This window comes from Armigeres subalbatus, chromosome 2 (assembly GCF_024139115.2).
Source record: "Armigeres subalbatus isolate Guangzhou_Male chromosome 2, GZ_Asu_2, whole genome shotgun sequence".
NCBI classification, from domain to species: Eukaryota; Metazoa; Arthropoda; class Insecta; order Diptera; family Culicidae; genus Armigeres; species Armigeres subalbatus.
This window is the reverse complement of record NC_085140.1, coordinates 122,450,990-122,475,029: the sequence shown is the minus strand read 5'-3', so window position 1 is coordinate 122,475,029 and position 24,040 is coordinate 122,450,990. Positions and strand designations below refer to the sequence as shown.

At 40.3% G+C, this 24,040-nt stretch overlaps 1 protein-coding gene across 1 annotated transcript; it reads right to left on the bottom strand.

Annotated features, from left to right (window-relative positions):
• Positions 1-17,617: 17,617 nt before the first annotated feature.
• Positions 17,618-23,647, bottom strand: LOC134210770 (integrin-linked protein kinase). Its single transcript, XM_062687027.1, has 5 exons — positions 23,296-23,647; positions 22,667-22,832; positions 19,092-19,276; positions 18,498-19,026; positions 17,618-18,444 (listed from the first exon to the last, which is right to left on the bottom strand). The coding sequence occupies exons 1-5, from the start codon at positions 23,382-23,384 to the stop codon at positions 18,067-18,069; spliced, it is 1,347 nt and encodes a 448-aa protein (XP_062543011.1). The 5' UTR covers positions 23,385-23,647; the 3' UTR covers positions 17,618-18,066.
• Positions 23,648-24,040: the final 393 nt, after the last annotated feature.

The window sequence follows — 24,040 nt, the reverse complement described above, 5'->3', positions numbered from 1 at the left end:
ACGGGCTTTCTTGTGACGAGCCAGAAGCCTTGGTACAGGCGTCGCTGATGTAAATGAAATATTGGGATCCTCGTTTAAAACTTGACGAATCCGACGAGCAGAAATAGACAAACCCATTTCCGTTCTAATCTCTACCGATGATAGCTTCTCGTGGATCGCCATCCGTTTTATTCCCCTTTTGATGCGCGGTGTCAGGATGGATGGGCGTCCAGATCGCTTCTTCGTGGCATACTTTTCGCCCATACGGAGGTAATTATGTACAACATCCTTGCTCCTGCCAATCTTGATGCCGATTTCACGCAAGCTCAACCCTTGCTCTCGAAGATCGCCTACTCTACCCTTCTCAAAGTCGGTCAACGGGCTGTTTTTCGGCATTTTTCCTTTAAGTTGCGAAAGTAATATAAATTGGAATGTAAAAACATCATTTTCGTTTCCTGTTTACCTTCTGTTCTCTATTTCAACCTTCTCGAACAACACTTTTCACTTTTTTCATGAAACAAGCCTCCACGAGACAAAACAAGATGACGCAGAATACTGTCTTTATATTTATTTCCAAGCAAGAAAACAAAAAAATGCGAATAATTTAAAATACAGATGATTTTCTGGCGAAACAACCCATACAGAATATGCAACTCACTAATACATTCACATCGACACGAAGTAAGCTGGGGTAGTTTACACGGTAAACCTAAAAATAGTAAAATGTACGTTGTCTTTATACTTATTTCCGGCAGTGTACAATATAAAGCGTTCTAAAAATAGCAAACAATTTGAATAGAAATTGCGGTAGAGATGCCCACAGTTTTATCATTCATACAAAATGGGTCGAGGATCTGCAGACATTGTAATTTTGTACTCTGCAACTAACGAGATTTTAAGCCCGAGGCGAAATGAAGAGAAATTTTTTTAGTTAGAAAAAGAAGGATATTTTTCCAAAATTCCCAAAAACATTTTTTTTCACAATTAAATGACTATTTTCTTCCATTTACTTCCACTAATTAATTTTTATGTATCAAACAGATACGCATTTTGTTTTCTACTTGAAAACTTCTTCAGTGTTTTCCCGGATAAAAAATATCATTGAAATATTATAAATTTTATTGCTACAACACCATTTATAACAAAGTAATTACCATTGAATATAATGGAATTTGAACAATTAAATCACATAAGAAATAATGGTTTTCCACGATAAAATGAATGGTAAATGGGACTTTTACAACAAAAAAGGGGGGTTGTTATGTATCTTTACAATAAAAAAATCGAAAATTTTTCATACAAAATTCAGAGCAAAACAATTGATTTTGCGGTTCTTCAATGGGATGATTTCGAGGGACCAAAAATAGAAAACATTGTGTATTAAATGTTTTCCCTTACATTTTTTATTGTTTTACAGTAGAAATATTATAGGATTTGGAATACATTTTACTCAAATATAACAATATAAATACAATACATTTAATTTTTCACAATTTATTTTATTAATTCGATTTCAATTGAATTTTAATCTAGTTTAAACTCAATTTTGACTCAACTCAATTTCAATTTGATTTTAATTTTATTTTAGATTTGATTTAATTCTGATGTTGGGTTTTCAAAGCCACTTGTCGATCATGTTGCTGTTGATTGGGAGTAGTGGAGTTCGTGGTAATAATGGCGGCCCTGTTGCTATCGCTATCTTCCGGCATCCGTTTTAGGACTTGAGTTGATTTAAAATAACCATTATCAGGAACATCCGAAAGTATGCACCTGTGGAAGATGAACATTAGTATGTCAATGTTCTTCGAGAGCACATTGAAAACACAGACAAACAGACGTAACACTGATGAAATTCCCATCGTTCACGCTCTGAACGGTCATTCTAAATTACACTGATTACTCGTTTCACGCATCGTTTACCTTTAGATTTGACATATCACATTAGCACCGTGACATAGTCATACTATACAACTTTTTGAGCAACATGCACGCGAGATGGTGGTAAAGTAACTGGGCGATGAATAATTCATTTATATATTATTATTCAGGAAATTTTCCTAGTTGTTACGTCTGTTTGTCTGTGCTGAATATATGAAGAAAAGTTACCTGTTTCAGCTCTTATTATATTCGATTGATGTTACAGACGAATGGCAAGTGCTGTTCCGTATTGGAAACGGTCACGATGAATGACAAGCAGCGGTTTTCAATTAGTTTCATATTTCTGAAAAGAGTCAATAAGTCAATATTTTAACTAAAACGATCAAATTAGATACTAGATACTAATAATTCACTCACATAGAAGACACCGGTCATTTGAAAGGTTCCTGTTCTAAAGGCCCAACTATAGTCAGAACTACTCCGACAGTAACCCTCCGGAAAGTCCTTTAAAGATATCTCCCCATGGTTAGTAAATCGAAATCTTCCGGTGCTATGATAACAACACTAGGTACTTACCACCATTACACGGCACAGCAGCCAATGATAAAACATTATTTACTTAAAAGAGCAGAAAACAACGAAAGGAAGCGTCCTGCACTTTGCCCATTTGATTTTTTTTATTTTTCCCTAGCCGCAAACAAAACATTACACGCTCAAATGAAATTAGTTTTTTTCCACGGAGCAAAAAAAAATTAAAAACTTTTTTTCATTAATTTTAATTGTTATACAGTTAAACCTCCATGAGTCGATGTTCTATGACTCGATATCGACTCATGGAAGCAAATTATTCCATATTAAAAATAATTTTCTGGGTTACTACGATGGTCCCTTCAAACAGCATGCCTAGGATTGTATATTCCACATCTCGATATTTCCTTGAGTCGATGGTCCCTTCAATATCGACTCATGGAGGTTTTACTGTAGTTATACGAACATTTCAACATTTCAAGATATGCAATAATGAATTACATATAAAAAATTAGGAAAATCAAGTTTTACTCAACAACGGAAACTATTGTTGTTTTATAGTTTTCAATTGTCGCTAAGAACTTAAAAATTTATTATTTTTTCAGATTTTTATCTAAAAAAATAATTATCTGATCAATGAAATGCACACTTAATTTTTTTCGCCGAGGCCGGCAAAATATATTACCGAGAATCCAACAGCTGAGATGTCGGTAAAAATCTCGGTAAAAGTTCGAATTACCGACTGGTCGTAAAATGTGTGAAAACATCCAGCTGTCAAAATTTGCCGTGCTGTTCGGCAATAGGTTGTCGAAGTGTTCGGCAAAGTGCTTTACCGAAATCTTGTAAATTATTGCTTTCTTTTGTTGGTTTTTTAATGAAACATAATAAAAAAAACCAAAGCGTAATGCAGCAGGAAATCAAAAAATATTTATTCACGAATAATATGGACAGAAAATGAATTTATGAAAAAAATTAAATATTTTTTTACACAAAATTACACAACGATGGCGAGCTGGAAACCTCTTCCATGTCACGAAAATCGTTTTCAATCATTTTGATGGTATGTCCTAAAAAACAATATTTAAGCCCGAATAAGTAATAGTAAATTTAGTAAAAGTAATTTTAGATTTTAAGACTTACTTGGAGATATTTTTAGCAGCCGTTGTCGGAAAACCATTCAAGTTGTTTGTTTTTTTGTTCAACACGTGCTTTTGCGGCGTTTTGACGTATGACAAATCTATTTCTCCGAAAATCGGTAAAGTGGATGGTTTACCGACGATGATCGCAAGATATTCTGCCGAATTTCAGTAGTACATTTAACTAGCTGATTACCGGTAATTAACTTTAAAATATTTCGGTAAAACAATATGTTTTGACGATATTCGTTAAATGATTTTACCGAAATAAAATCTGGCTTTTAAGTGTGTGGACTTACTTTCAAAATTCGGTCAAATTTTTAACTAACATTAGTGAATAATACAAATATTATAAAATGCATTGGGGACATTTGGGCGTATTGGTCCTTTGAGGTAAGTACAATATAGATGATTTTCAAACGTAAATAATCTACATTCAATGAACAGTAGATTGTATTGTTTACCATACAATCTATGATATTCCAATGGATTAAACCATACAAGGTACTGTAAATTTTTATCCGGGTTGTTATCGATAACGAAAAAAAACTTATTGATCAAAAAACAAAATGTCAAATGAAATTATAAATTATAAAAAAATATAAAAACTTTTAGTGCAATCTACCTGATCGAAACAAAATGAAGAATAATATGTTAGTAACATTTTTTTCCTGTTCGGGTGTGCCACTGCGACCAGTTATTAGATCTATTGTAGCATTCCCCGTATCCTTAGTGCTTAAGTGCATGTCGAATTACTCCATTACTATTGAGAAGAAATGAAGTACCGGTTTCGATACAGCTCTTGTTTTGTTTTTTCAGCCTCCTTTCAAAAGACTCGGAAGCCTCCTTTCAAGAGGCTCGGAAGCCTCCTTTCTAGAGCTGGGAAGTCTCCTTTCAAGAAGCTGGGAAGTCTCCTTTCAAGATGCTCGGAAGCCTCCTTTCAGGATGCTGAGAGCTATCCTTTCAAAAGGCTCGGAAGCCTCTTTTTTAGAGGCTGGGCAGCCTCCTTTCAAAAGGCTGGGAAGCCACATTTGAAGATGCTCGGAACCCTCCTTTCAAGAGGCTCGGAAGCTTCCTTTCAAGAAGATCGGAAGCTTCCTTTAAAGAGGCTCGGAAGCCTCCTTTCTAGTGGCTGGGAAGCCTCCTTTCGAGAGGCTCGGAAGTCTCCTTTCAATAAGCTGGGAAGTTTCCTTTCAAGAAGCGGCTCGAAAGCATCCTTTCAAAAAGCTCGGAAGCCTTCTTTCTAGTGGCTGGGAAGCCTCCTCTCTAGAGGCTGTGTCCCCTTCAAGAAGCTGGGAAGTCTCATTTCAAGAACCTCGGAACCTCCTTTCAAGAGGCTTGGGAGCCTCCTTTCTATAGACTTGGGAAGTCTCCTTTCAAGATCCTCGGAAGCTTCCTTTCAAGATGCTGGGAAGTCTCCTTTCAAGAGGCTCGGAAACCTCATTTCATGAGGCTCGGAAGCCTCCTTTCAAGAGGCTGGGAAACCACATTTCAAAAGACTGGGAAGCCACATTTCAAGAGGCTCGGAAGCCTCCTTTCTCGAGAAGATCGGAATCCTACTTTCAAGAGGCTTGGAAACTTCCTTTCAAGAGGCTCGGACGCCTTCTTTCAAGAGGCTGGAAAGCCATCTTTCGCAAGGCTGGGTAGCCTCCTTTTAATAATCAGAGAAGTCTTCTTTCAAGAGGCACGGGAGCCTAATTTCAAGCGGCTCGGAAGCCACCTTTCAAATGTCAGGGAAGCCACCTTTCAAGAGGTTAGGAAGCCTCCTTATGAGAGGGTCAGAAGCCTCCTTTCAAGAGGCTCGGAAGCTTTCTTTCAAGAAGATCAAAAGCCTCCTTTGAAGAGGCTCGGACTCTTCCTTTCAAGAAGCTCGGAAGCCTCCTTTTAAAAGGCTGGGAAGCCTCCTTTCAAGAAGCTGAAAGTCTCATTTCAAAAGGCTCGGAAGGCTTTTTTCATGAGGCTCGGAAGCCTCCTTTTTAGAGGATGGGAGGCCTTTTTCAAGAGGCTCGGAAGCATCTTTTCAAGCGGCTCGGAAGCCTCCTTTCAAGGGCTCGGAAGCGTACTTCCGAGAAGCTGCAAAGTCTCATTTTGAGAGGCTCGGAAGCCTCCTTTTGAGAGGCTGGGTAGCTACCTTTCAAGAAACAGAGAAGCCACCTTTCAAGAGGCTGGGGAGCCTCCTTTCGAGAGGCTCGAAAGTCTCCTTTCAAGAGGCTGGGAATCCTCCTTTCAAGAAACTGGGAAGTCTCCTTTCAAGAGGCTCGGAAGCCTCATTTCAAGAAGGATGGAAGCCTCCTTTTTAGAGTCTGGGAGGCCTTTTTTCAAGAGGATCGGAAACTTTCTTTCAAGCGGCTCGAAACCCTCCTTTCAAGAGGCTCGGAAACCTAATTCTAAGAAGTTGTAAAGTCTCTTTTTGAGAGGCTTGGAAGCCTCCACCTTTCAAGAGGATGAGAAGCTACTTCTCAAGAGGCTAGGAAGCCTCATTTTGAGAGGCTCAGAAGTCTCCTTTCAAGAGGCTCGAAAGTCTCCTTTCAAGAAGGATGGAAGCCTTCTTTCGAGAGGCTCGGAAGTCTCCTTTCGAGAGGTTCGGAAGTCTCCTTTCAAGAGGCTGGGAAGCCTCCTCTCAAGAAGCTGGGAAGTCTCCTTTCAAGAGGCTCGGAAGCCTCATTTCAAGAGGGATGGAAGGCTTTTATAGGCTTAGAAGCCACATTACAAGAGGCTGACAAGCCACCTTTCAAGAGGCTCGGAAGCATTCTTCCGAAACTTTCTGCAACTTTCTGCCGTCGTTAAACGATTATGATTAGCACTTTCAAGAAAATTCGTCACGACTCAACCTTCTGTAGTGTAAAATTATGGTTCTGAAAAGCAGCGATTTATTTTCAATAGTACGGCTTTCCAATCTTAAACAAAACACAAAACCAAAATCAAAATATTGAGAATAAATTTAACTTGACTTCAATCAAAGTTAATTGCCTATATTCCGGGGATTATACCACCCGACTTGGACACTGAGGGTCGTGGTTTCGAGTCCCATCGAAGGAAAAATGGTTAGCTCCAATACATTTTTTCAAATCAATACCTATCTTCCATATAATGTACATACATATTCTCATATGAGTTTTCACACCATAGTAAATTCACTTGACTGCCACTGACGCCAATGTCAGCCACTCATGACTTGCTACTAGAACGCTATCGACGCCATTCATGCGAATAAATCCCTACAGCGCGAATAAATCTTACGAGCGTTTATGATTTTGCTAGCGACACGTCGCTAAATATTTTTTTTATTCCTTTCTTTCTTTATTTAGTAGGCACTCTGTGTTACTTAACCGCTACTGTTGCCAGAATCCCAACAGAATCTATTTTTAGATTTTCCATTATTCATTGTTGTTGTCGTTGCTGGTCCATCACCGTGAGTCCATTGTGTCTATTTGTCCGTGTCGTGAATCCAATGATCGTTGCATTGTTCGGTTGCCATTTATCGGGGTACGTTGGAGGAATGCCTCCGAAAAGAACAATTTGTCAGTCGTCATCAAGCAGTCGTAACAGTAAGGGCGCTCCCCAATAACCCCACCGTATAGGCTGCGCATCCGGCGACTGACGATGGTTTGGTGGAGGGGCTGGGAATCGAACCCATGACCATCCGCTTGTAAGGAGAAGGTGTAGCCAACTACGCTAAATAATTATGATTTGGATTTTAAGTCTCGCCTCTACCCTTTCTTGTTCAAAACAGTAGTTATAAAAATAAGCGATTGGTATTCAATAATGCGTCTTTCCAATCACTAGCAGCAACCAAGCGATCAGACTTAATTTTTATTACCGGGATCTCCACAATTTGTTAAACTTTTTCGAACCGAGATTCGCGAATTTTTGCCGAGCTGCAGAAAAAAAAATTGAGTACGATAGTCCGGACGATCCAAAGTGCTGCGTTTGTCAACGGTGTTTTTTTTAGCTAAGACGCCACCATATAGAAAATAAAATTCAGTATCGCCACTGATGTTGCACATTCAAGTGTTGGTCCTCAAAAGAATCGATTTTCATTTTACAATTCATCTTTCTAATCCCTAATAGCAATCAAACGATTGCGTAGACATTTCACTTGAGTGCTTTTGCTATCGGCGACAACAATTCGATGATTTACTTTCTGCTTGCCGGCGATTGCCAATCGGTAATTCCCTTTCCGTTGGGAATGTTGCTACCGGCGTCATCGTTGCGACTGCTGCTGTTGTACGGCCCTCGTGTCTGCTATCCGTGAAGTCTTGATTGAACTGAGGATGTACTTACGGGATTGGTTGATTTACCGATTTTTAACAGTGGCGAAATTCAGTGTATCAATAGTAAGCCTTTAATCCAATATTTTTAATATTTGAGCGAAATCTTAAAGATTTCGTCCATTTATTGATAGTAAAATCTCCAAAAACGGTTAGAAGACTGATGAGTTATTAACCCACACCACCGGACCAGTGTTGGTAAAATCATGCTCAAATCTCAACCATCGAAGCCTCATACGCAAGCTAATTCGATTGCGATTCTGCAGGGAAAGCATCGCGCTTGAGTTTTTCACCCAGAATCGCATAATTTCACTCATTCGCCGAAAAATGATTTCGCTCTAAAAAGTGTCAAAACTCAAGAACAAGTAGAAATCAATGCAAATTTCGAGTTGACACATGAGCGATTTTTTGGACCTTGAATCAGGGTTGAGTTTGAATCACGCTAGATTTAAAGACTTTTAAAGAGTTTTTCACAACAGTGCTCCTGACCACTTTCCGTGGCGGTCTCGAAATCGAATCTGCAGAATGGCAACTTATCTTTCGAAGGACGTAATGCTAGTCAAAAAACAAAACTAGCAAAACACCAAACCAGGAAATTAGGTGTGCCACTTGCGTGAAGCATGATGCATGAAAATAGTGGTGAGGAACCCACATTTGAACTTTGCACTCAAGAATGCTTCGAAGCCCTTTGGGTCGTTTCCTCGTGCCATTCAGCACCACGTCGCCGTAACCTACTCAGATAGTCCCCAGCAGCTGATCTATCCTACTTTAATTGGAAGTCCCCCGTTGACAATTGGAAGCTCCCTCATTACCGATAACTTTCATATGTGGAAGGCTATTACGTTAGCAACAATATTCTTTCACCTGGTCGTCAAATGCAATGATCAGCGCCAGTCCTAAGCATTTTCTCACTTCAACGGGTGAGACAGATAGAATCTGGCTCCCGAATGCGGCCGGAGGGTACGGCTGGGAAAGGTCGCCAATTGCGGCAGGCGATTCGGGTCCGGCGGCGATGGTGGTCGTCGAGTGTAATTGGCGATGTTCGCTGACGGCGAATGCGAATTGAGGATGCTTTTATAAACACATTTGAGTACATATACACACATTTTTTTAAGGTACTTTATTTTTTCTGTGTTGGACATCGCGAACAAGCTATTGCGCTTCAGCACACATCCCTGTAGAGTCGTAATTGAATCTTCAAGTTTAATTTCAACTAACCGTATCGTAAATTGAGTGAACATACGCGATAACGGAGGAGTTTTCGCGAAATTTTGTATCTATTTTTGAGTCTGTACCGTTAATGGAACCCTACCGGGGATACCACGTGTACTTATGAACATTATTCTGCAAATCTTCGGCCCAACCAATTACAAATAAAATCACCGATTTTCTCACATAACTTAAGCATTCATGATCATTATCGAAGACAAATAACTACGACAACTAAACTGTGAATTCCTCTACATTGTGAATTGTGAGAAGGTAAACTATAATGAGCTATTTTTAATATAATCACTCTGTAACTGATAACTCGTATCTAGCGTAGCGCGATCAAAGGCAACAGATAAGTCTAATTATTTAGTTCAAATTACAATATGATATGTAATTCACCTACACACACACACTCACATTCCATATCTGCATCATGCATTGAACCGAGAAATCACCCACACAAACGCAACCATACGCGAAATGCGAACAAGTGAATGAACTGGTGCTGTATCTTTAATGCGATAATTTTAGGTAATTTTTAGAGTAAACTCAATTACTTAAGTGTAGTGATGGTAATTGTTAGAACGAAGCGGATCGACTCGCTTTGGCCCGTTTTGCAGCGGAATCCTGTGGTAACAGAGTTGTTATGTATGTATGTACTTAAAGCTATTTTCGTATCTTTCCGTGTAAGAACGTCTTATCACGCGTTTTCCTTTTTAGACAATCGTGCAGTTATATATTTTTTATCTTTAGCACGCACACATACACACACATATAATATGTACCAGCGCATAAAACACGCATCTTTTAAAAACGTAAAGCATTAATATATGATACTTGCATTGAAGCAATGGAAGACATCCCTAGGAGAAGATGAATCTATTTATATATTGTTATTTACGTGTAGATCATTTACAATGGAAACAACAACGCCTGCATTAGTAATTTTATTGTTGCTTGATTCTGTATTTTACTTAGTAAAAATTGAGATAGACTTTGCGGATGAAAACATCTGGAGAATGGAAGAGTGATAACGAGTTACGGAAGAATAACTTTTAAACCATGAAACGAGAGAAAAGTCTCTGATACTGATTAAGATAAGCCATTTCGTAGATTGTTTTTTTTATTTACTTGTTTTTCGTAACTAATTGTGCTATGAGGATTTGAAGACTTTATCGCTAGTAATAAACGAAACCTATCATATACATTCTACTGGAAGAAAAGTGAGATGAATAAACAATTTAATTAGACTATTTGTTTGTTGTTGCAGGAAGATGTCACAATCATTAAGGATCCTATATTAAGAGATGGGCGAATACTTTTCCAGACGATTTAGCAACGCTGTTACTTTCGCAAATAAACGCTGCCAGCACTTGCCGCAGCGTGAAATGTTGTAGCTTGTATGTGTAGCCTGATGATGACATTTTTCTATTGTGTTGTCTATCCTCCAACAGTGCATTATTACTAAAAAAAAATGCAATACAGTTCAACTAATTGAACATAAGCATGATTGACCCCTCACGGTTGCTATTCCGTTATTGCCAGGTCAGCTGTGATTACACAGAAAACCAACAGATGATGTTTGGGACTAATAGCATCTTCAATGTGTAAGAACTGGTGACCCAAAACTAAGCAATACCGACGCCTGCCGCATCCGAATGCAGGTCAATTAGGGAATAGGTGGCAAAATGTTGACGTGATACTCGCTTTGACGGAAGCCGATGAGTCATCTACACTTCCACGAGAAATCAGTAGGACAACCTGAGCATTGTCCTACCCATGATTCTAAAGAGATAACAAACAATAAATGAAACAATCTGCACTATGTGCTACATTAATAGCTGCTTCACATTTTTAGGATAATTTTCTATATACTGGCTTTCAAACGTACGGTTTGTCTTCATTGTCATTGACATCATTTATTCCAAAGCAATTCGAAATAGTTTATTCTCTTGATCTTCCCTGAGAAAATTTTAGATTAAGGGCAATTAAACGTTACTTATTACAGTTTATGTATATCTTGCCAATCATCTGCCATGAAGAACATGTTAGCGACTTTTTTAAAATCTCATGGCTCATTGAGTTGGCCTGGTGTGCTTAGGAAATTGTTTTAAACTACCATGAAGAGGTTTTTTTTTGAGTTTCCAGCAAAACATTTTTCAAATTCCTATAAAACAAATTCAGAATTCTCGCGAAAATTTGTTCAGCATTTCCATGGATTTTTTTTCAAAATTTTCTCTGGGAAATCTTCGGAATTTCCTCGGGAGATTCTTTGGAATTTCGTCGAAAAATTGTCCGAAATTTAATTCGAAATTTCTTTAGGAAACTTTTCGGAATTCCCTCGGGAATCGCTTCCGAATTCTCCGGAGAAACTTCCCAAAATTTCCTTTGGAAACGCTTCCGGATTCCCAAGGAAGAATCCCTCCGGTAAAAATCATCGGGAAACTCTTCAAAATTTCCTCGAGAAATACTTCGGAATTACTTTGTGAGTTTCTTCACACTGTTTTCGGGAAACTCCTCAAAATTTGCTCAAAGAACTCTATGAAATATGCTCGACTCGTGGGAATGTTCTACAAAACCTTTATCGGGAAACCTTTCGATTTTTTTTTGGGAAGCTTTTCGAAATTTTCTTGGGAAACTCTACCAAATTCCAAGAAGAAATTTGTTGAATAATTATTTGCGAGCTTCTTAGGGGAAAATGTTACACGGTTTAAACGACTGTTGTGTTCCTTGTCTTCTAGAAGGACGACAACAGTCGTTTAAATAGTGAGAAATTTGTTCCATGGAAAACCATAGGAACTTTATTCGGGAAGCTCTTAGAATTTATTTTAAAATTAAGAATTTACTTGGGAAACACTTCGAAATTTTTACGGGAAAATCTACAGAATCGCTTTGCGAAACCATTCCTTTCCTCGGAAAATACTTTTGAATTTCCCCGGGAAAATCCATGTAATTGATTTGAGACACTTTTCAAAATTTCCTCGGGAAATTTGTCGGAAATCCCACGGAAAATTGTTTGAAAATTCTTCAGGAAACTCTTCGGATCAGATAACTATTCAGTTTTCTTTGAAAACTTTTCGGAATTTCCTCGAGAAACGATTCCGAATTTCCAAAGGAAATTTTATTTTCTCCTTTTAAAAAACTCTACGAAGAGAAGAGAAACTCCTCGAAACTCGTAGAGATTTTTTCAAGAAACTCTTTGCAATTTCCTTGCCAAACTTTTCGGAAGTTTCCCTGAAAAGCGTTCAGAACTTCCTCAAGAAACTCTTTAGAATTTATTTGGGAAACTTTTCGGAAATACCTCGGGAAACGCTTCCAAATTATCTGAAGAAACTCTTCGTAATTTCTTCAGGAAACGCTTCGGACTTCCCAAGGGATTTTTTTTCGGAATTTTTCCAGGAAGTTCTTCCAAAAATCCTCGGGTAACTCTTCGGAATTTCGTTGGGAAATACTTCGAAGGTTCCTCGGGAAAATGTTTAGAATTACTTTGAGAAACTCTTCGGAATTTCATCGAAAAAATCTACGTACTTAATTTGGATAAACTCGTTACAATTTCATCGGGAAGCTTTCGAAATTACCTCGAAAAACTCTACGAGGTGGTTGGAATTTTCACGAAACACTCTTAAGAAATCCCGCAGGAAAATCTACGTAATTAATTTGGAAAACTTTTCAAAATTTTCTAGAGAAACGCTTTGAAACTTTCTCGTAAATTCTACGGAATTTTGTCGGTTAACTCTGATCATTATGTGATAATGGAGGATATTTGACTGAACACAGATAAATTCGATCAGCATTCAGAGCTTTGTGTGAAACGTACTCTATTAATGCCTCGTTTCAAAATTGGCGTTTTCTTAAATGTTCGTTGGGGCAAATTTTGTCCTACCCACGTCTTGGAACCCGACCGCGCCTCTGTTTATGATGATAGAGAGTCGAACAGTGAATCTGAAGCGTGCGATTTATTCGCGTCTGTTTTTCAGTCGGACTCATCTGATATTGAGACGGAGCTTGCTTCGCCAAACGTTCCGTTGGACGCTGTGGATATGAATACGTTCGTAATATCGCCTGTATAGCATAACACTGTTAATACTGTTACTCCCTTGCTAGGCAATAACTCTATTCATAGTCTCTATAGACAACACAGTGATCGTTAGAGTGGGGCAAGGTGAAATTCTTCAGACGTAGAATCAATTCTTACATTTATGTCATGTCCACAGTATCTTACAAGACATATTCAACAGTTGATTCTGGAACCATGAACTATAAAGGTCACTGAAATGTAAGTTAAAACCGATATAATCTAGGTACACTGTTTCATAGCCTTTGTATCATTCTAGTTTTGAAGCGTTTAATAAACTGTTGTCAAACTTCAGAACCTCTTTATTGTCCGGAATCAACAATTTGATGACCAAAAAGATAACTGCTGCCTCAAGAGGGTGGATCATATAACAGATCTTGGCATTGTGTTGGACCCAAAGTTCAGCTTTCACTCCCATTATGCGACGATTATTTCCAAGGCTTATCATCAACTTGGTTTTGTTACTAAAAATGCAAAGGATTTTACTGATCCACATTGTCTAAGAGCATTGTATTGAACCCTTGTAAAGCAAATTCTCGAAAACTCATCCATTGTAAGAGCACAAAACGAGGCTGTGGGGTTTGAGTAAAATGCATTCAGCGTGTGTTAATAGATTCACACATCAGCGTGTCAATTGGCGAGCAGCAAGCCATGACTTTTCCTCTTCCAGTCAGACCTTCGCGGCGTGCACACGCATCCACGGAGAGTCGCTGTCATAACTTTGTTCCGTCCGTCCGCTATTCATTTTGGCGATCCTGCCAGTCTATTTATTGGATCCTGTCGCTGATTTCATGTGGTGAGTTAAATTCAAGTGGTTAAATTGTGACGAGTGATATATTTAAGTTTGCAAAATCACAAGACGCGTCTCGAAGACCGTCGGAAAATGGTTTGTGGTTTGCTAAATCACAAGACGCGTCTCGAAGACCGTCGGAAAATGGTTTGTGGTTTGCTAAATCACAAGACGTGTCACGAAGACCGTCGGAAAATGGTTTGTGGTTTGCTAAATCACAAGACGCGTCTCGAAGACCGTCGGAAAATGGTTTGTGGTTTGCAAAATCACAAGACGCGTCTCGAAGACGTCGGAAAATGGTTTGTGGTTTGCTAAATCACAAGACGCGTCTCGAGGACCGTCGGAAAATGGTTTGTGGTTTGCTAAATCACAAGACACGTCTCGAAGACGTCGGAAATTGGTTTGTGGTTTGCTAAATCACAAGACGCGTCTCGAAGACCGTCGGAAAATGGTTTGTGGTTTGCTAAATCACAAGACGCGTCTCGAAGACCGTCGGAAAATGGTTTGTGGTTTGCTAAATCACAAGATGCGTCTCGAAGACCGTCGGAAAATGGTTTGTGGTTTGCTAAACCACAAGACGCGTCTCGAAGACCGTCGGAAAATGGTTTGTGGTTTGCAAAATCACAAGACGCGTCTCGAAGACCGTCGGAAAATGGTTTGTGGTTTGCAAAATCACAAGACGCGTCTCGAAGACGTCGGAAAATGGTTTGTGGTTTGCTAAATCACAAGACGCGTCTCGAAGACCGTCGGAAATGGTTTGTGGTATGCTAAATCACAAGACACGTCTCGAAGACCGTCGGAAAATGGTTTGTGGTTTGCTAAATCACAAGACGCGTCTCGAAGACCGTCGGAAAATGGTTTATGGTTTGCTAAATCACAAGACGCGTCGTCGGAAATTTGTGGTGGCCCGTCTGAAGACCGCTGGAAAAATGATTTGTGGTTTGAAGAATATTAAAGCCTCGCCTGGAAGACCGTAAGAAATTGGTTTATGGTTTGCAAAATTACAATGCGCGTCTGGAAGATCGGTGGAAATGGTTTGTGGTTCAGAAAACTATAGGGCGTGTCTGAAAGGTGGCCGAAAAAAATGTATGTTAGTTTGTGAAACTACAAGGTGAGTATGGAAGATTACATGAAGCCACTTGGCAACGTACATGAGACTACCAGTCGAGCTATTATATAACGAAATCTGAGAGAAATGGAGAAATATTCAATGCTGTACTATTCGAAACTGTTCAGAAAGCCAAATATATTATCTAGAAATTTATCTTGGAATGTGCTGACTTAGTAGCCATAGCGGGATTACCTGTAGGAGCAGATGTCTTGGAATTTGAAAAATTAATAAGGTTACCGGATTTCACAAAGCTATTCGGAAGTTCGAATTCATTATGCGTAAGATAAGTTTGGAGTTATTGGCTAGCAATACTACTTGTCATAAGACGAGTTAATACAATCCCATTTAATTCCACCACTTAATTGTATCTTGACAGATACGTATTTCGACCTCAAATGTAAGGCCGTCTTCAGTGTCTCGTACTTGACTCGACTTCGACCACTATCTGATGATGGTTAAACAGTCATCAACAATGTTCGGTACTGACGACCGCTGCGGTACGACATAGAGCGACTGAAGCAACCTGATGTCGCCACTGCATACGCGCAGCATCTCGAGGCAGCGTTGCCGGAAGAGGGTGAGCTCGATGGGGCCCCTCTTGAGGACTGCTGGACTACAGTTAAAGCAGCCATTAACGACGCAGCAGCAAGGTGCTCAGCAGAAAGTGGAACGTTATAGACGAAAGCGGAGACAGCAGACCCGCCTTTTTCAGGAGAAAAAATGCCGCATGGAAGAAGCGGAGTGCGATGAGATGGAACAGCTGTGCCGTTCTCAAGAAACACGCAATTTCTATCAGAATCTCAACGCATCCCGCAAGGGCTTCGTGCCGCGAGCCAAGATGTGCAGAGATAAGGATGGGAGCATCTTGACGGACGATTGTGTGGTGATCAAAAGGTGGAAGCAGCACTACGATGAACATCTAAATTGCGCTGAGAGTACAGGCAGTGAAAGTCAAGACGATGGAAGCCAAGCAGCCCCACCTTGAGGGAAGTTAAGGATGCCATCCAATAGCTAACGACCAGTAAAGCAGCTGGTAAGGATGGTATCGGATCTGAGCTCATCAAGATGGCCCGGAAAAGCTGGCCACTTGCCTGCACAAACTGATAGTCAGAATCTGGGAAACTGAAACGCTACCGGAGGAGTGGAAGGAAGGCGTCATATGCTCCATCTACAAGAAACGCGACAAGCTGGAGTGTGAGAACTTTCGAACGAACACCATCCTTAATGCCGCCTACAGAGTGATATCCCAGATCATCTTCCATCGTTTTTCATCATTAGTGAATGAGTTCGTGGGAACTTATCAAGTCGGCTTCGTTGACAACGGACAACGCTCGACAACGGACCAGATCTTTACTGTACTGCAAATCCTTTAAAAATGCCGTGAATACCAGGTCCCAACGCACCATCTGTTCATTGATTTCAAGGCGGCATACGACAGTATAGACAGCGTAGAGCTATGGAAAATTATGGACGAGAACAGCTTCCCTGGGAGTCTTACCAGACTGATCAAAGCAACGGTGGATGGTTTGCAAAACTGTGTGAAGATTTCGGGCGAACACTCCAGTTCGTTCGAATCGCGACGGGGACTAAGACAAGGTGATGGACTTTCGTGCCTGTTATTCAACATTGCGCTAGAAGGTGTCATGAAGAGAGCCGGGTGTAACAGCCGGGGTACGATTTTCAACAGATCCAGTCAATTTATTTGTTTCGCGGATGACATGGACATTGTCGGCCGAACATTTGCAAAGGTGGCAGAACGTACACCCACCTGAAACTTGAAGCAACAAAAGTTGGACTGATGGTGAATGCATCGAAGACGCAGTACATGCTTGTGGGCGGAACCGAGCGCGACAGGGCCCGCCTGGGAAACAGTCTTACGATAGACGGGGATACCTTCGAGGTGGTCGAGGAATTCGTCTACCTCGGATCCTTGCTAACGGCTGATAACAATGTTAGTCGTTAAATACGAAGGCGCATCATCTGTGGAAGTCGGGCCTAGTACAGGCTCCAGAAGAAACTGAGGTAAAAAGAAATCTTGTGTCTTCATTATATAATTGTTCTGCTATAATTCTCGCTAAAAGCGAAAAAAAATTAAGAAATAAAAATTAAAAAAAATAGAAATTAAAAATAGAAATTTTTTATTTTGAATGACCACCCCTCCCCATTCCCACCTTGCGCCAATGGTCAATAATAAAATGGCATCGCTGCCATAATTCACGAGATCTTCATTCTTCGATAAATCATTCCACATCAACTTCCGAAGAAAGTGAAAAATACCGAAGGCTATAATTTCATTCTAAGAACAAACTTTTTCGATCACACTTAAATTAGTTTGCCGACCTCAGCAAAATTTTTTGCCAAGATTCCAACAGCCGAGATCTCGATAAAAAATTTTACCGAAATTGGGCTATTCTTTTACCGAAATTTCGCCATAATTTTACCGCAATTCGGAAAAGTTGACTTTACCGAGATCTCGGTAACGATTACCGATGACTCGGTAAAGTCTACCGAAATCTCGGTAGAAAAATTACCGAAATTCGTCGAAATTATTGGCGAGATGCGCTGCGTTTCTGACTGTATACGATTAAAGTTTAGTTAGGAAATGCTTCCATGAATGAGACAATTTAATCAAACGAATCCTTTTGGTCGTCAATAAACGTTTATTAAATATAAATCTGTCGCTACATTTCTAAACTGTTACATATTACATTTACAAACATGCATCGACTACCCTCCAATTTTAAGATCAGTTAATTTGTGCAGTTGATTTGCATTGACAGCTGCCACTAAAATCCTCTTTAATACTATCTACTATTTAGACACGAGTAAGACACTTTGAGTTGTTGCTTTGCTTGAAATTATTTGTTACATTTTTCAACTTGTAGTACGAAACCTAACACGATATATTGTCGCCAGAACATTTTGTGTCGTGTTCGTGTTGTTAATAAATCAGCACACTGTTACATTTTGGCAGGTTAAAACAATCTTGTCGGTTTGTTAGGAAGTTTGTTTTTGTGTTTAAATAAATAAGAAGACAAAACATTTGAAGGCACATAATTTTTTTCCCCGATGATTCGTTTCCCATTTCAGCGTTTCATTTTTTCCAGAATCGGTATAATCATGTCAAACTTGGGACGCTTTCCCGAATCTTCGTTCATGCAAATTTTGATCAATTTCGACAGATGGGGTGACGTTCCCGGGGGAATCGTCACTCTTAGACCTTCGGTAGCGATTCGCATACCGGCTTCCATCGGCGACAGCTCCGCAAAAGGAACTTCCCGCGTTGCCAACTCCCAAATACAGATGGCGAAGCTCCACATGTCACACGCCTCCCAGTTGCGATCGCTACGTTTCCGTTGAAGCATTTCCGGACTCATCCATGCCGGCTGGTAGACGCGTCCACGCTCCTGGAAGGAGAACTTGGCGTCCGCCATGTTGACTCGGGCCGTCAGGTCATCGTCGATCTGCGGGATAAGCGTGTTACATACTTTATTACAAATCGATCATCCAAACTTACCATGACGTGGAAGCTATTGAGATGATACTCCGGAATAATTCGCTCCAGTGAATGTAGATATGCCATACCCCTGGCAATATCCAGCGCGAACCGCACCGCTTGGGCCGTATCGACAACGATTCCGGCAGCACCATGCAACAAGTCGTACAACGAGCCTCTCGGCATGTACTGACTGATTACGATCAAGCGAGGCGGAGCATTGCATGCTCCGATCACCGGTAGAATATTCGGATGAGAAAAGATGCGCAGTTTTGGGAACTCCTCGTTGAAGTCCCGGCTGACGCGTGCATTGCACTCGCGTATTGACAGAATTTTTGCAACGATATCATTGTTCTGCCATTTACCGCGCCAGGTCTCGCCTCCCGCAGTAATAGCCAGCTTGGTGTGCAGCGTCAAGTCCTGGATGTTGATTCCCTTGTATCGGGAAAGTGTCGCATCGCGAGATCGCGTCTTCAGACCCAGCCAACTTTGGTCCTTGAAGCTGATCTTTTTCAACTCCTGTCCGCTTTCGATGGCAAGGTTGTGCAAACTTTGGGGAATAGAAAAAAAAACATGAACACTGACGGTCTACCGAAGATTAGGGCAACAAATTACCGAGTAGCTAGCTGAGCCTTAGCCTTGTCCAGCGGAGTATCGCCATCCTTGTTGGCTAGCGAAACCAAAGCACCATTGTTGACCAGCTCTTCGGCGATCGGTTGATAGCCCCAGAAGGAAGCATAGTGAAGTGGCGTGTTGCCATGTTCGTTGGCAGCGTTCACATCTGAACGGTAGCGAATCAGCTGATAAAGAAGTGTAGAACAAATTAATTATGTATCATATTAATTTACATATTTTTACTGTGATTTGACCTCAGATTTTACCTTTGAAATGAGAATGGAATTATGAATCAGCTTAATATTTAGAAAATCAATGCACTTGTACTGTTATACAAGCAATGTTGATAAAAACCAAAAATCTCAAAACTCATGAACAGTTCAAATCAATCGTGGCTGAGTGAAAGCATCCATTTGAATTACCTTAAGTTTTCTTTTGTTCTCCTTCATTTAAAATAGTGAACGTTTAACTTCATATATCACAGGTGTAAACCAGAAGAACTTTTTCGTAATCAACCGGAAAACCTAGATACTCCCCACTCCGAAGTACATTCGACTTGTCTTCTGTTTTGTTGGTATAATATCGAGTTCAAGCCGACATACCAGTGGATAGAGATGCATGTACATTGTACAGTGGGTTCCCTTGCCACATCAAATCAGCCGAGTAGCCGAGTGGATCTACTGGCAATGTGCACCAGAAGAGCGATGCGTCCCTCGTTGAACCCACTGTAGTGACATTTCTGCCCGTGGGTTCGCATGACACGCTTTAGCTGGTTTATAATCGCTGTTAGGCAGCTCAGGCCACGTTGTCTCCAATTTTCTTCCTCGCCAGCACGATCATGCCCTCCGCGAAGGCATGGGAACGATTACCGGCGAGTGATTCATTGAGAAGCCAGCACGCCAGCACGCCAGCACGCGAAGGCATGGGGACGATTACCGGCGAGTGATTCATTGAGAAGCATGTTCAACTCACGGTGAATTACGTTAAACAAGCGAAGGTAAAACTTTTTTCTTCCGTCGTGATCTCTTCAGTGGGTCGTCTGGAGGGATAGCACATTCGCAGCAGACCTCGTTGTTATCTGCTGCTTCTTCCGAATATAGAATCAAAAAATTTCTTCCATTTCTTGTGGCTCATTGTCAGCCCTTTGCAGCTACATTATAGTAGTTTTTTTGCAGCGGGGAGACCGAGCTCTGTCGCCAGGTACGTTTAGATGATACCTAGGATAGGATGTGACAATTGAATTGTGACTGCCTTGTTGTTTCCTCAGTCGGTTGCTTCGACGAGGTGGTGTCCAGTGCTTCCGAATATTTTTTATTCAAAATCCGCCGAAAAAAAATCATGTTTTCTCGTTCATTTCTTCCATTATGCGTAATAAAAGATGCTACGTACTATCAGCAAAAAGTTTTTACACGGAATAAGGTGCGTTTTACAGTGAAATAGATAAAAAGTTGGTTAATACTGCTTTAAATCTAGTGTTTTTAATTAGCATAATCCTTGGCAATCATGCATACATAATTTGCAGTCTAACATAAATTCATTTTATCTAAAAAATCAATAAATAAACTTTTGAATTTTGTCATAAATTTCAATTTTATTACCCAGCAACACGGCCAAGGTAACAACCTAGGATAGGATGTGACAACTCAATTGAGACTGCCTTGTTGTTTTTTAGTCGGTTGCTCTGACGAGGTGGTCGCCAGTGCAGCCAAAGTAATTTGGTACAAAATCTTCCAAATATCATGTATCAAAATTTGATGTTTTTCTTCCCGTTCCATCCACTATTTATGTAAGAGAAGTGAAAGACTAACAGAGAGAAGTTTTCGCTACTGAAAAAATGACGTTGAGATCTAAAATGACAGAAAGGTGAATGATAATGCTTAAAATCAGCAGTTTTAAACCTGTACAACCCTTGAGAATAATTTATATGGCGTTTGCAGTTGAATATAAATTTATTTCTTACCAAAAAACTGGAACTCAAACATTTACGTATTTTTGCTTAATATCAACTTTAAAAACCTGCAACACGGCCAAACTAACAACATGCTGCCCTACGGAAAACGCGCCGCCACCAATCGAAGTAATCGATTGTCATTTTCAACCAATCAGCAACCGGTACGATTGTGTCAGAAAATCGGTACGATTTTTACTGACTACTTGTCACATCCTATCCTAGGTAACAACAAACTGCCCTTTTGAAAATGTGATACCGCCGATCGAAGTAATCGATTGTCATTTTCACCCAATCAGCAACCGGTACGATTTTGACAGAAAATCGGTACGATTTTTAATGACTAATTGGCACATCCTATCCTAGGTTGATACGCATGCATGCGTGGTAAAAGTTCCTTTGCAGCACCACCTTACCTTTTAGGCGGTTTATGGTGGTAAACATTTCGAGAAGTTGAAAGTATCCGTCGCAGAGATGCTGATATGAATCATAAAATTCATTGAAAATGACACGAGTTCTCCTCTTGAAAATGGATTTGATATTTGAATTAGCGTACGACAGCCACCGTTCCTTCCACGACCCGTAGTTCCTGCGCTGCTTAGTCCAATATTGCCACTTATAATGGAACTCCATAACTTTTCTTCTATCAGAAGATGAGGCTGAAGGTCCAAATATGCGCTGCGGCTCTTGTCTCAGTCTTGCCACCAGTGCTTTGTGGTCTGTGAAGCAACAGACATGCACGTGAGTGGATTGGAAGTTGTTTCGTAGGCCCGAACTTACGTACTACATACGATCAAATCGAGGTGGCGCGTTCCCACTGACGTACGTGAAACCACGGGAATACACGAACACAGCTTTCCCCACGCATAATGCAGCTGCATCTTTTAGACGTCCTATTAAAGAACGGTCATATTAAAGTTGCAGTACATAGTTGAAATCAGCAGCGTGGATGACGCTTGCGGTGAGAAAACGGAAGCAGTAGACAAGTGTGTTATTAAAACTCATCTCCAGCTGCACTGTACTGTTCCCGAGTAAGCGTAAATATTGTTCTATGCACTCTCAGCTCAGACTTTCCAGACTTTTCTCGACGTAAGTAACTTGGATGTGCTCCTCACTGCAACCGCGGTGTATCACTTCGTGTGGTCCAGATTCGCAAAACTGACAAAGCCAGGCAAGGAAAGCTGTTCGTTTTCGACTTCAAGAAGGCACACAATTTCAAGACCTTGGCTGCTGATGTAGGTTCGGAGCAAGTTCGGAGCTCTTTGAGTTTCGTGGGATTCGTGATGGTTTTGATATTTAACAAAGCAAGATTATTTGACATGAGAGCCATTTATGGAAGAAAAGCCACGTCTTGCTCATCGTCACACCGTTGCTTCTTACCGGACGGGCGACCTCGACCATTCTTGTGTAACGATTTTATGCACAAACATGTGGGAAAGATTTCCTCTTCGTTTCCTTGCAGTATGACAACGATGACGTTCAGTGATTTATGAGAGTTTGAATTTTATCAATCTCTAGAACATAATTTCACTATCAGCCAACAGTTCAATTTCTGTCCCGTAGTTCGTTTTTCCAATATTTGCCTAAAACATAGTCAATATAGTAATTTAAAATTTGCTACATTTACCATTTGAACAATCTCCAGATGCCCGTGTGCTGCAGCCAGATGCAGCGGAATATCATCACCCATATTGGTGGCGTTAACTCGAGCCCCGCGGTGCAGCAACATCTCAACCAGTTTCGTATGGCCCTCCTTAGCGCACCAATGCAGTGGACTAAATCCATGATCATCTCTGAAATCAAACGAATAGCATAAAACATACGCATATGTAAAAATGCAACCAACATCAATTACAAATCTGGTTTTGATTATTTACGTTAATCCATTCTGAAAACTACTCCTACATGCATGTACACAAGCTACAACGCAAGGCACAAGCTTTATCGGCTTCATCATCATTTGTAATGAAGACAGAATGATTGGACGTAAACAAACCAAAACAATGACGTCATGCGTGCCCACACGAATTTGAGTAGAAATAAATCAGGTAAAAAAGGACTAAATCCATTCAATCTATCCCACGCGTTTATTTGATTTCTATTTGCAAATGAATTCAACTTCAAATATTAGTGTGGCAGCTACTATTTCATGAATTAGCACCTTTACAATTCTCCTAATGTATTTCTCCCTTTTATGGAAGTCTTAGGCAGCTCCTCATATGAAACTTGGAAAATGGTTCGTTTTCCCGAACTTACCCTTGATTCATGTCATGCTCGGTGTCGTCCAGCCAGAGACGCACCTGGATGGAGTTTCCCTCGCGGCACCAGTGGAAAATGTCCTCCATTCTGCAGCGGATTTAGTTTTCACCTTCGAGACAACTCCCACTTGGCTGCGAGTCAACGAAAAATGACTGCTGTTTGCTTATTTTTCCCTTTCGATGTTGTTTTTCACTTTCTTCCGGTAATTTCGGATCAATGCTAATGCTTAACACTGTTTTAGTTTCAATTATCTCGAATTTAAACACATTTCGGTAGAATATTGCGATCACTTGCAGCTGCCTTCGTTGGTTTTTTCGATTAATGAAGATGGTGACGTCATTGTTGTTGATGGATGAAGGGATGGATAAGTGGATGGAGAACTGTCAAAAATCGAGAAACGACGCCGACGCCATGCTCTGCGGAATGATGATGATGGAAGTGATTATTTTGTCACGTCGCAGTGTTGCAAGCAGGAATGCCAGACATTCCTACACTTAATCAATTTTTTTGAAGCGATGCAACCAAACTACTATTTCAAGCAAAACCTTCCTTTCTGACTTATACAAGAGCAAAATCAGCAATGATTCAAATTACTCGGGCTGTCATTTTGAATATGAATCTAGAACACCTAGGAAAATAGAAGCTTTTCTAGATTCATTTCTTATAACAGTTGAGTTTCAAAAGCTTGAAACTGTTACACCAATAAGTTCTAATTTCTGCAGATTTCAACCACGAATGAATC

What these genes read in the sequence shown, in the direction of transcription:
- LOC134210770 (XM_062687027.1), bottom strand. Translation starts at nt 23,384, where the DNA reads ATGGAGGACATTTTCCACTGGTGCCGCGAGGGAAACTCCATCCAGGTG. An exon ending in GAGCATGACATGAATCAAGG is followed by an intron (nt 22,833 to 23,295) that starts GTAAGTTCGGGA and finishes GTTTGATTTCAG; the next exon opens with AGATGATCATGGATTTAGTC. An exon ending in TCAATAGCTTCCACGTCATG is followed by an intron (nt 18,445 to 18,497) that starts GTAAGTTTGGAT and finishes CTTATCCCGCAG; the next exon opens with ATCGACGATGACCTGACGGC.